Below are 13,695 nucleotides of genomic sequence, written 5' to 3' on the forward strand. Positions count from 1 at the left end.
AGAGAAAAGTATTTCATGTGGGGTTAATCACCTATCTACTGAGACTTTTCTTATTAAATAGCCTTATAATGACTCTAGGCTTAATGAGCAGCCCCAACCCTCAATACATATAGCATGGCAGTCATACAACTGGATAATTAGCCAACTCTTACTAAATACTCAGAGGACTAAGGAGAGACTCACAGTGATGTGCAGTCTCTAGACTAGAATGCTAAGGGTCAGACTAGATCACCTTGTCCTCTGGCCTGATGAAAGTGGACACTTTCTTGACTTGGCTCCTAGTAGAACATACTAAAGCATGCAGGCTTCTCAGAGAAAGAAAGGCCTGTAGTATGTGTGTAGGCCCCTCTTGGATTAGTCGGGATTATGTACCTTCCATTCAACTTCAAAGCCACCACCTCATAAAGGAACCATTTTTTTTTCTCTTTGGCCTTGTAGACTTCAGCTGGTAACTACATCAGAATGCATACCAATGTAGCCCATATTTATTTGGTTTTTTGTTTCATTTCTCCAGTAATTTATTTTTTATTAGCTTTGCATCCTGATCACAGCCTCCTTTCCCCTCTCTTCTCAATCCCACTCTTACAAATCCCTTCCCCCCAATAGCCCTGCCCCTTCTCCTCAGAGATAGGGAGCCCCCCCTTGGGTACCATCCTATCCGGGACATAAAGTCTCAGCGGGACTCTGCACATCCTCTCTCACTGAGGCCCAACCAGGCAGTCCAGGTTGGGAGAAGGGGATTCAATGGCTGGGAATAAGCAAAGAAAAATATCCACACAAACCTGAGTTGTGCGAGGCCATCTCGGTCATTCTCCAGCGGCCTCATCTAGACTGTTTAATTGGTGGCATCGAAGAGCTTCAGGACAAGCAAGTTGCCAACATCTGGAGAGGCTCAGCTGGATATTGCTTCTGAATTTATACTCCACTTTCGTGGATATGATTAATCTTTTAGAAACAATTGAAAGGAAACTGTCTACATTTATTATGCAGATTTCCTGTGCCCTACTCTCGTCCAGGGAACACACTCCTGCCACCCCTCCACTGTTGGATGTAGATTCTGTTGTTAGGTTCTATAGACGATGGAGTCACTGAAGTGAGCTAGTCATCCCTCCTTGGTGGCTATAGCACTTAGACTCCTGGCTACCAGGCAATACGAATGGAGTTATCATTGTTAACTTGTGTTATGAAAGCTGTTGTTACTTGCTTTATAGGATTTTATTGGATGATTGTGCTATGATCCATTTAACCATTTCCCAGATGAGAGTGTTTAGTTAGATTACAAAATTTGGTTGAAAGACTTTGTGAATTTTTTTTTCCTGAGTTAGATTTCCAGTATTATAACAAATGAAGTCATTCTGTATAAACTGTTGTTTTGTGGTTATTCCCAAAGCAAGGAGCTGGTACTGCTTCCCCTTCTTCTCTTCTCCCCCCTCTTCCTCCTCTTCTTCTTCCTCCTCCTCTTCCTCCTCTTTCTCCCTCATCTCTTCCTCCTCCTTTTCCTCTTATTCTCCCCTCCTCCTTCCCCATCTTCTCTTCCTTTCTCTTCTCCTTTTGTTTTTTATTGGGATGGTGTCTCATTAGATAGCTTTAGCTGTCCTGGGGCTCATGTAGAGCAGGTTGGCTTCATACAGGGGCCTCCTGCCTCTACCTCCCTAGTATGCTACCTACCACTTCTGGAGTACAAAGAGCTTCTTGGAGAAAGAGGCTACTTCCAGGGATGTCTTATGGGTGGGTGGTCAAGTTGCCCTAAAGTGTGGTTTGCCTTCTGGCATTTCTTCTACCATGTGCACACACATGTTCTCTCTTCTGTCTTTGTACCTTCTCAAATGGTTAGACAAATACATGAGCTCACCTTGGTTCTTGGCTTTACTGGATCCCTTTCTCTGATTTTTGCCACATACATAAATTTTCTTGCCATTATTTATTAATTTTTATCATGCAGTATATTTTGATCACGTTTCCCCATCCCCTCATGACTCACAGACCCTCCCCACTTTGCTCTATACAGTACAGACCTTGATTGCCTCTTAAATTTTAACAGAAGTAAATAGGGGAGGGGATGTGACCCCAGGGAGGGTTCACAAATTCTTTCTTCCTAAGCCAAGAATCATGACTTTGCTTTTCACTTTGTTTAGGAAATGGCCTCTGTTTGCTCATAGTAGCTTTTGAGTTTTGGCTGTCTCTCTGGTCCTCCCTCTGCAGGATTTCTCTGTTCTGCTTGGGGTTTTGATGTTTCCCACACCAGGTCAGGGTTCTCTCTGTCTGCAGATCAGGATATAGCTCTCAGCTGCTGTTACAGCATATGCTCCCAAACCTCTGAAACCATAAGCGAGCTTCTAATTTAAATGCCTTCTTTTATAAGAGTTGCATTGGTCATGATGCCTCTTCATAGTAATAGAACAGTGACTAAGACCCACAATCATACACATATGCACAGAATCATTTAAGGGAAGCTGTAACCAGTGGTAACATCCTGGTGCCTTAGGGGACACAAAGAAGACTCGGCAGAAAGAGAGCATGTGTCAGGTTCATTATTCTGTTCCTTGTACCCAGAGATTCTGATGCTTTTGTGTTTGATGTCATATTAATGATAATGAAAAAAGTCAACATTTTAAGAGAGCTTACTGTATCCCTGGAAGAAAAGGCAGTATTTTCAAAAGAAAAATGACTTTTCTGTGAATCGTGTGCTTTCTTCCTCTGTTCTTCACAACAGAGCTTTTTCATCTATGATTTTATTGTTTCTCTTCCTTAATTTCCTCAAAGACCAAAGAGAAGGGCCCATAAATGACCTTCATAGGTGGTATTTGAGAGGAGGAGCTATCACCATTGTGGTGACATATGTTCTCCTCAGCATTGCATCGTTTATAACTGGACTTACATTGCTTCAACCACAAAAAGGGTGAATTTTATTTTAAGTTTTGGATCTATTCAAGTTCCTGCACCTGCAGTACAAGTTTTGTCCATTTGAATATTGGTATATTTTTAGTTATGAATTCATGATGTGTCCTGGCTTTCTACTTAGTGAACACTAACATAGCTGTACTGGTGGAATCAGTCATAGTGAAAAGCATATGTTTTTTGAAGTATTTTTAAAATTTGGGAGCCCATGTAAGTGATTCTATAGGCAGGTGTTTGTGTGTGTGTCTTAGTCACTGTTATTTGGCATGAAGAGACACCATGACTAAAGCAGCTCTTATGAAAGAAAGCATTTAGTTAGAAGCTTGCATAAGGTTTCAGAGGTTTGGTCTAATATCATCATGGCAGGGAACATGGCAGCATACGCTGGATCAGTAGCTGACAGCTACATCATGAAATGAAGGCCCAGAGGGAGAACCTGGGCCTGGTGTGGGCTTTTGAAACATCAAAGCCCACATCCTGTGACATATCTCTTCCAACAAAACCACATCTACTCCAACAAAGCCTCACCTCCGAATCCTTCTAATCCTTTCAAACAGTTCCATTCCCTGAAGACTAAACATTCAAATATATGAGTCTGTGCAACTGTTCTTATGCAAACCACTCAGTGTGTTAAGAGCCACGTGAGCTAAATGATCACCATCTAAAAACAAGTTGAGGAGAAGCTGTAGTAAGTAGGCCATGCTTTGGTGTTTTTATGACATTTATAAAGCAGGTCACAGCTTTTTAGGTGAATGTGGACATAGGGGTTTTGATTTGTCAGGCAAGCTTCTCTGCTTGGGAAATTGTATAATGATTACAAGGTTATTTCTTTATGCTGGAGTTCAGTGTGTTTTGTTAGGCTTCACAAAGTCCAACATTTGTTTTTTAGTCCATTTCTTCTTCTGAACCAATTTAAAGTGCCAGTATTTTGAAGAATTGTCAATATTAAAAATAGATCAATAACCAAGACACTTTTCGTTTCTCCAAAAGGCAATCCAGGAGTAAGTGAGACATTTGAGCTCTGCCTTTTTCAAATAAGTGCTGCTGTAGGGAATGAACTTGGGAAAATAAGACCTCTGGTCTTGTGATTGCTCATGCTCTGGTGATCCTTCACCTGACCCTTAAGAAGTCAAAAGAAACCAGAGAAACCCACAGAACTTGGCTTAGGAGCTCTCTAGACACAGAGGAAGGGATATCTAGGACTCAGGCAGCAAAACAGAACAAGGTTCCTTTATCTGAGAACGCACTGCAAGGAGCATCCCCCCAAACTAGTTGTTCTCATTTCCTGTTTCCCCACATCCTTTAAGACTGCTTAAAAATTGTTTGTGTGAAGATATTTAAAAATAGACAAGGATAGTATTATCATAAAAAAATAATACACAATAGAATTAATATCAATCTATACACAAGTATTACTGATCAGAAAAAAAGTAGCTTTATTATGAAAAAAGTCATGAATCACAAAAGAGAAAAAATGGCTAATAATGACAGGAAAAGATGTTATTATTATCAGCAATTGAGTAAAAGTTTCAATAATGAATTATTAACTATTTTTATATATCGGGTTAAGAAAATAAACAACATTGGGAATCCTGATAGTTGGAACTGGTAAAGAATATAGGTTCTCTCATGGAGGGTAGAACAGATGATGTTGCCCCTTTGAGAGCAGTGGGGTAAGATACAGAAACTTTAAGGGGTGAATACTTTCTGGCTCACCATGGAGGCCCCAAGGCATTTAATTTGGGAAATCATTTGGGTAATCAGGGACAAGCATGCAGACAATGCCAGTCATTGCTTCTAGTGGCAAAGCATATGAGGAAAGTCACTTGCCAGTCACTAAAACACTGGTTGTAGAAATCAAGGCACGTCTAGATAGTGTACTCTAGCAAGTGCTGAGAAATTGTATAATGGGTCCGCTGGCAGATTGAATCTGCAGGTAAAGGCATTTTCTGCCAAGTCTGATGACTTGTTTTTATCTCTGAGATCCACAGCTATGGTAGATGTGGCTAATGACAAATAAGAAGTATTTGTTCATCTCTCTAGCTTTGCTATAGTTTTTTTTTATTATTCAAAGAAGAAACTCTATGGAGATTTTTGTGTATGTGCTTGCCCCTTAGGAATTCTGATTTCTCACTCAGCTGCACAGTGTTTCAAAACAGATGATGAAATAGGACCTACTGATCCCTTTCCCATTTTGTTATCTACAAATTCCTCTCATAGTCCTTATAGTTTTAACCTTTGAGCTCATGACATGAAATATCAGCCTGTGACTCCTGACACTGTCACACTTGCCACCATAGTTAGACCCACCATCATATGGGATTTCAGAAGCAACTTTGCGGCAGAACTTAGTGGTTCTGTCAGGTCTACAAGGGTTATTCTCAACACAGATTGATCATGCTAATACCGTGAGATCCGGTTTTCTGTCTGCTTAAAACTTCATAAAGACCCCTAAAAATTTCAGAATCAAGGCCAGACTCATTCAAATAATTTGTCTAGCTGTCCTTCATCTTTTGTGGCTATTCCAACGTATCAGACTTCTTTTATTACTTCTTCTAGGACAATCCCATCCACCATCCCCATGGGGTCATCCTGTCTGTTAACTCCTTTAGAATGTGCATATGGTTTGTTTTTTCAAGAAAACCTCATGTGCAGATCCTCTTAAATACTAGACTGTATCCTAATGCTACCCCAGGGCAGTTCATCCATTTCGTCTGTCCTGCCTTGTATTTATTTTTATCTCCTGACATTATAAAATAATATTTAAGTTAATTGCCTTTTATGGCTGCTGTCTTTATTACCTCAACTTGAATGTAAACTTTAGAAAGAAAAAAACATCTAGGTCTGTGTTGTGATTGGCATTTAGTGACTACTAAATATGTATTTATATAAGTTATATATGTATATGCATATGTACATGCATTTTCATATATAATACAGATAATATATCTTATATAGTTATATAACATATGATGATATTAATAGTAGTTCTACAAATTATGTTGCACCCATCAGAGTGTATGTATGTATTAACTTGTCCAAGACCCTGGAAGAGCTCATGGTGCAGGTATTAATGAGACCACCCATGTGTAGATGGGGAAACTGAGGCTATGCAGAAGCCTGAAAATAAAATAGCTAGCATTTCATAGATGATACAATTTAGAGATGATGAATGCAGAGCTTGTGCCCTGGGGATTATATTCAAGCAAAACAATGTTGTATCTATATGATTTATTGAGTTTCTGTGGCATTTCATTGGGTGGAAGGGAGGCTTTCCCATTCCATACCTTCACAACTATTGTCTTAGACATTTGATCCAAACCCAAGCCTTACACAGGCGACTGTAGGTTGTTACTAGATTTCCGTGTGATTAGGCTTGGATGCACTTGACTCATTCTTCCTATCTCTTGTCAGTTGGCGCTTGGTTTTGCAGAAGGTAAAACAGAGGCTAAATATTTAAGGGCTTCCTTATTCTCATGTAATACAAAATGTTTTTAAACCCTGCTCTTCAACTCTAGTTGTTTTGGCTCTGTATATTTGGACTGTGGTAATACTGAACACCAGACTCTCACACCTATAATTTTCTCTTTCAGGAGAATGATATCAACCTGACCCACATTGAATCCAGACCTTCTCGTTTAAACAAAGATGAGTATGAGTTTTTCACCTATCTGGATAAGCGTAGCAAGCCTGTCCTGGGCAGCATCATCAAGAGCCTGAGGAACGACATTGGTGCCACTGTCCATGAGCTTTCCCGAGACAAGGAAAAGAACACAGGTGAGAGTCTGAAGAATCTCGTGACCTAAACATTACCACACTGTCTTCATTTAAGAATAGCATACATAACAACGTGGGCATAATGGAGAGAAACTAAGCTAAGGACCTAGACAAAGCCTAGCATAACAGGTACATAGTTATCTCTTTCCCTCTACCTCAGTGTAGCTGTTTCTTACACTCACTGAATATGTTTAAAAGACAAGATATTGTGTAGCCCAGAGTGATCTCAAGCTCATTAAGTAACCAAGGTTGCTCTTGAACTTCTGATCGTTCTGCTGGTGGTAAGATGAAGTACCATGACAAAAAGCAATGTAGGGGAGAAAAGATTTATTTCAGCTTATGGTTGCAGGTTACTGTCCATCATTGTGGAGGAAGTTAAGGTGATAGAAACATGAAGCAATTATTTACAAAGAATTCAGTCAAGAACAGAGGGAAAATAAGTGCATGCAAGCCTAGTGATTAGCTTACTTTTCTCTACTCTTATACAAGCCAGGATCCAAACCTAAGGGATGGTGCCGCTCACTTTTAGGATGTTTTTTTCCACATCAGTTAATATGACCAGAACAATCTCTCCCCCAAAGACATGACCAGGGGCCAACCTGATCTAGACAATTCCTCAGTGAGACTCTTTCCCAGTGTGAGTGAAGTTGATAATTAACCATCACATTCAGTGTGGTTTCTAGATGAATGCAAAGTAAAAACAATATGCTTTGTTATCTCTACCCCAACAAAAGAGCGCTCTCCAAATTCTTAGAACACGCTAAGCCTGCCTGGATCAGAGATCACTTAGTTTGTTCATCCTGGTATTTTCATTGTCATCTTCCATCCATTTATCTTGCTCTTCCACTGGATCACTTGTCTCTTTTACTCACATCTATATCTGCAGAATATAGCACAATATGTGGCATATAGTAACCATTGAGGAGTGAACAACTACTATAGGCATTGTAAACAAAACAAGTGTTTCACCATCCACTTACTGTAAGACTTATAGGTATAACAGGCTTGGAGCTGGATGAGTTTGGGTTCAAATCGTTCCTTTAGTTTCTGACTTTGAAATCCCTTCTTTGTTTTTCCCTGGAGCTTTTGTTATAAGATCATAGCATTGTGTCTAGCATATTGTAGGGATTGGCTCAATGGCAATATGGGGTTGCTATACTTAGGTGTAACCTATGAAGAATATGAACAAGCAAGATGCTTGATGGCTTTTTATTTTAGGATGAAAGGTATATTCATATAAACTATTTTGAATAGAATTCATTCTTAATTTTAGAGAAAAGTGAAAAAAATGTACAGAGAATTTTTCTGTATTGTACTTCCCTTGTTACCAATCTGCATTCATACAGCACATTTAAAAAATAATTGGGGGGCCCTGTGATCCATCCAATAGCTGACTGTGAGCATCCACTTTTGTGTTTGCTAGGCCCCGGCATAGCCTCACAAGAGACAGCTATATCAGGATCCTTTCAGCAAAATCTTGCTAGTGTATGCAATGGTGTCAGCATTTGGAGGGGTCTGCAACACTATAGGTGGAACAACAATATGAACTAACCAGTACCCCGGAGCTCGTGTCTCTAGCTGCATATGTATCAGAAGATGGCCTAGCCGGCCATCAGTGGAAAGAGAGGCCCATTGGTTGTGCAAACTTTATATGCCTCAGTACAGGGGAACGCCAGGGCCAAGAAGTGGGAGTGGGTGGGTAGGGGAGTGGGAGGGTATGGGGGATTTTTGGGATAGCATTGGAAATGTCAATGAAGAAAATACCTAATAAATAAAAAAAATAATTGATGGGCCAGTAGTGCTTGATTTATTACTAGGAAGTAAAGTCCAATGGTCACATTCAAAACCTGCTTTGTGTTGTTGACTTTTATTGGTTTTAACCAATGTATGGTGGCTCTGTGTCTGCCACCACCATGGCATACAGCTTAGTGCCAGCGTCTTAAAATTGCCTGTAGTCCACCCCTCCTTCACACCTCCTTTCTCTTATTTACAGTCCTGTAGTTTTGCCTTTTCCAGAAGCAACATTTTAGATGGGCTTTGTTCACGTTTGACTTTATATATCATTTCATTTTTACTCTTGAATAATATCCTAATTATTAACTTAACCCCAGATTGCCTATTCACTTATTTTAATGGCATCTTGGTTGACTCCAATTTGGGATTATGATGAACGAGCATATTAGAAACATTCATGTATAGGTTTTCAATGCATTTTGGTAGACACTTAAGAGCATGCTTGTTGAGATGAACCTAATTTCAATGAACTCCTTTTCTATCCCAGGATCTAAAGTAGCTTTCCCAAACACCAAATGCTTTGGGTAGAGAACACACTGTTGCTGAATTAGTGCACAGGTACAGATACTAAGCATTAGTAAGACATGAGAAACAAGTCTGGGTGTTTTGCTGTAGAAAAGGATGACTGATAGCAATAGTGTAACAATAAAGTGCTCTACTCTTTAAGTAAAAAAATAGAAGAAACAGTTTTAAACATTTGACCAAGTGATCAATGGTTGAGGAGGATAAGTATAATTATTCCAATTTGGACATTATAAAATTTACATATATATGGAAAATATTACATTGTACCATCTGAGTTATCCACCCATTCCTTCCTCTCTTTGTTCAGGGTATCAAACCCATATCTTTGAGTGTGATACAGAATCGGTACAGTTCTTACGTGCCAATGGAAATTTATTTATAAAAATTTCACTTAAAAAGCAGAGACTCTTTAAAATAAGACAAAATGCACCTTGTAGAACAGGAAATAGAAATGGCTCCCGAAAGGTAGCTCCAAGACTCTCTAAAGATGTCTTCTCTATCTTCACCTTTCAGATATAGCTCCCCAATTCTGGCTTGCCCTTGCCCAGAGTGATCATATAGGCTCAGGTCTTGAGAGGGACCTTGTAATTCCTCTTGTTTAGACTTCTTTGCCTCCTCCATCTTCTTCCCAAGCTGATGGCTTTCCTCTCCTTTTCAGGCCACCTGCTCCCAGCAGGAATTTCAGGCCCTTTGGACAAAGAAAGGGCCTGCAGGGTCCTGGGGCAAGCTCTGCTTTTGGTTGGAGCAGGTGGAGTCTGGGCCAGCTGGGCTCTGGAGTTGGAAATCAAAGCAATTGACAGGCAGGCAGGCAGGCAGGCAGGCAGGCGCCACTTGGAGAGCTAGGAAGATGTATGTAGGCCAGCTGGAGGGCTGCATGCAGCCTGAGCTGGAAGCTCCAAAAGGAGGTTCTTGGAGAGGATCTAGAGAATTAATTTAGAGCCCAGTTTCTTGAATCGAAACAGCACACTTGGTGTGACTTTAGACAAATTGCTGAGGCTGATGATCTCAAGCTGCATCCAGCAGAAGAAACAAGAGTTCCTGGCCTTATGGAGCTAATGGAATCACATCAGCAGCCACTGGAAATAGAGCAGAGGATGTTGAGGGGCTTCATAAGTGTTCTATATTCTTGCCATTATTATCAGTTATGAGAAAAGGCACAACTACCGGAGTTCCAGCAATCCAGCTTGTACAAATACTTTCTTCATACAATTCAGAAGTGGGAATATGATCTCGGAGGTCATGTGGCCCTACTGACTACTACATTTTACATAGTGCAGATAGAGGTTGTGACTTGGGTTTAAGGCAGGGTAAAGTCTGTATAGTCATGGGCCAAAGTATGTTAAGTCCTAACTGATGTCTGTCAGATACTGTGTTAGGAGCTGGAGGAAAAAAAAGTAAGTGGAGTGCTTGTTCCTAAGTAGCTCACAGTCTGGCAAAGGGCACAAGACACCCAGGTAGACACAGAAAAGGGACTTTTGTTGGAAGGAGTCAGATGCTCTGTCATGTAACTCTCAAGATTAGCAGTGAGAAAGTAAAACAAGCTCATGTTTTGTTACAGAGGTACCCTGCAACCACTGCTGAACGTCTTAGACACTAAACATTGCGTGAACTTAATGCCTCAGGAGGCTGCTCACCTCCTTGCTCAGATGGCAGGGTGCTAATGTTTGAAATAAGTGTGGGTGTGCAAATGTGTGTGTGTATGTGTGGGTAAAATGGGGGTGGCAATTGTATGTAGCAAAGAAATAGCCAGTAGTATTTTGAACGTATCTTGTGATCCTACTGCTTTGTAATCTCTACTGCTTGAAGCAGGTGGTTACTCACCCATAGGGCTGGTCCCACCTAGACTGAACTTATCTGTGACTCAACAGCTGCTAGGGATATGGCAGATGCTGAGGTGACACCTGCTGAGAGAGACTGGCCATCAGGACTCCAGTGGTAGATTTGCAGAGAGGAGCCTGGGTCCGGAAGTAGGGATTTTGAAAGAAAAGCAAGCATGACTCTGTATAGTCGCTCTTTTCTGTCAGCCTCACTCGGGGAATGAGAAGAGGAAGAAAGCTTAGGAGGAGATTGGAACCTTTGATTCTTTCTCTGGACAAAATGCCCTTTTTAATGAGGGGCTCAGATCTCAGGGGCAAGTCTGACAGCAGGTTCAAGTGAGAGACCTGAACCCCTCAAATCAATTAAGCTAAACCACTTTGCACTCTGGTCTCCAAAGCATTCAAACAGAGGCGTGGGTGATAGAAAATGAAAGTTTCTCAGTTTCTTAATTGCTAATGTGCCCCACCCAAACAGCTTGGGGGAAGGTTAATTATGGTGACAGGTTAAAGAAACCCCAACCTCCTCAAACGCCTCCTGGAGAAGCTGATGGGAACTTAATAGGATTTTAATCCAGAGAGCCTTTTGAATACTTAGTCTATTCTCCCGCCGCCTTCTCTCCTGATGACCTCAAATCCTTCTTCAACCCAACATGAAAGAGCATTAATATCAGCCATCGATCCATCTACTAATCCGTTTACTTTCCCTTTGAGTCTCCTGCATGACATTGCATTTAGTGGGGGGTGGAAAATACCTACATGGAGACAGACGGCAGCCAGGGCGAGCAGACACCAACACAGTGTCTTAGGTAGTTAGAGGTTAGGGGCATGGCCTTTTGAGAGACTTTCCTTTTTGTTGATGTATCTGAAAAGTAAATGGACACCTTTTAGACTTTCTCCAAATGGGGATTGTTTAACAGGATACTGTGTGGAAACAGTAAACCCAGATTCCCATTACTTTGTATTATATTCTGTGCAAACAGGAAGATTGACTGATATCTGTCCTATCTATCTATCTATCTATCTATCTATCTATCTATCTATCATCTCTCTCATTCATTCACATGTTTTCCCATATGTCTGTGTATATATGCACAAGAACACATGTTTATATATATATATATATATATATATATATATATATATATATATATGTGTGTGTGTGTGTGTGTGTGTGTGTGTGTGTGTGTGTATCATATATCTGTCTGATTATCTTGTCTGTCTATCCTATCTATCTATCTATCTATTAATCATCTAACCATTCACCTGTTTTCCCATCAGACTACTTATATACATAAGTACATATATGTGTATATCTGTATATATCTTCTATCTGTACATCTATCAATCCATCCTTTGTTTATCTCTTTATCTATCCTCTATTTCTATCTATCTATCTATCTATCTATCTATCTATCTATCTATCTATCTATCTATCTCTATGCTATCGCTTATTTATCTGCCTAGCATAGAGTTAAGATTACTGATAGAAGACAGACGAATCATTATTACACACATTTCTTGCCTCTAAGTTCAATCCTCTACAGGTTTCTCTTTTCTTCCTCAATATCCCCGCTCTGCAGAGCCATACTGAGTAAGACAGATGTTTGACATTCATTTAGGATTTCTGTGATCAGTGGTAGGAGCCCATAAAAGGCTCTGACCTGCCTCTCCCAAGACTTGGCAAAGTGGTGCACATGTGTGCACGCCTATTTGCTTTTAAGACAAGAACACTTTTCAAAGAAGTCATGGTTCCTAAGAGTCTTTAGCAAAAAGCTGCTTAAGGCTGAGTGGTCCAGATGGTTGAAGTTTCTTCAGTCTCACCACCTGCATCTTTATTTTTTTTCTATTGCTTTCTCTGTCTGTGTATTCTGTTTCTAACTCCTCCTTCCCTTGTCAACTAAAACTTTCCCCTATACATTTGGCTTTGCCCTGTGTGTGGCTTTCACAGGCACAACTGTTAGATGCTCATGGTCCTGTATCTGCAGATGGCGTATCTTTGGATTTGTGGAAACTCACGGTTGTATCACTGTTTTAAGTCTTCGTTTAGATGCTCCCTGAATGCTATATTGCTCTCCTTAAGCCTCTTGCAGCTCATTTGAAATGTGAAGATATTTAATGCTAATGTGATTGTGTGGATTACATGATATAATTTTGATAGAGGCTGTCACGCAGGGCCTATATTGTCAGTAAATTAATACATGAGTCTTTTAACAAGATACACAATGATTTTCACCGGATGTTCAGATCCAGAGTCCCCAAACTTACAGTCTTTGTTAAATAGAGGTCAGTACCACATGCTATTTGGGCTAAGACTGAGATCATGAAAGTTAGAGGGAACAAACCGAGAATGTCTTTTCTCCATGTGACACAGATGTTTCGAAAATGGTTGTAACTAAATGCCAACTTGTCATTCATACTGGCCCAAGGGGAACCTCATAGTGAGCCAGAAAGAGCAATAATTTAAAAGTCAAGGGCCAGTGCTTACTTCTCTACTTTCTACATGGCCACTTGTCCCCTTTCAATGGTCACTCCCACCAGCCTTTTCTTCTTCATCTGAGAGACATAACTAAGACCCACGGTGCTACTCCCTACCCTTCATGGACAAGGTCATGAAAGAGGCTCTAATCTTGGGTGTAAAATGATTGAAATGAACATGATCCAGATGAATGGGACCTTAGTCTCTGACATACCTGGGCCTCAATAGAGAGATGTGGCTGTCATCCACAACTTCAGCCAACACCAGGAATTGGTGGCAACATTCCCCACATTAGGGTTGACATTATCTATCAGTCATCTGGGATTAACAGTAGGAGGGAAAGCAGGTGTGATGCCCACCCTGGTGCGAAGTCATTGCTGTATGATGTGACATATGGCAAGATGGAGA

The 13,695-nt window shown here is 40.5% G+C and overlaps 1 protein-coding gene across 1 annotated transcript in view; it reads left to right on the forward strand.

Moving 5' to 3' along the window:
* The window catches only part of Pah (phenylalanine hydroxylase), a 66,134-nt gene that overhangs the window by 12,824 nt on the left and 39,615 nt on the right, over positions 1 to 13,695 (forward strand). Inside the window, exon 3 of the mRNA XM_021174230.3 lies at positions 6,492 to 6,675. Within this exon, the coding sequence (XP_021029889.1) occupies positions 6,492 to 6,675 (184 nt within the window). The remainder of the gene's footprint in view (positions 1 to 6,491; positions 6,676 to 13,695) is intronic.

The sequence above is a fragment of the Mus caroli genome, unplaced genomic scaffold (assembly GCF_978045245.1).
Source record: "Mus caroli unplaced genomic scaffold, Mus_caroli_1 scaffold_9, whole genome shotgun sequence".
NCBI classification, from domain to species: domain Eukaryota; kingdom Metazoa; phylum Chordata; class Mammalia; order Rodentia; family Muridae; genus Mus; species Mus caroli.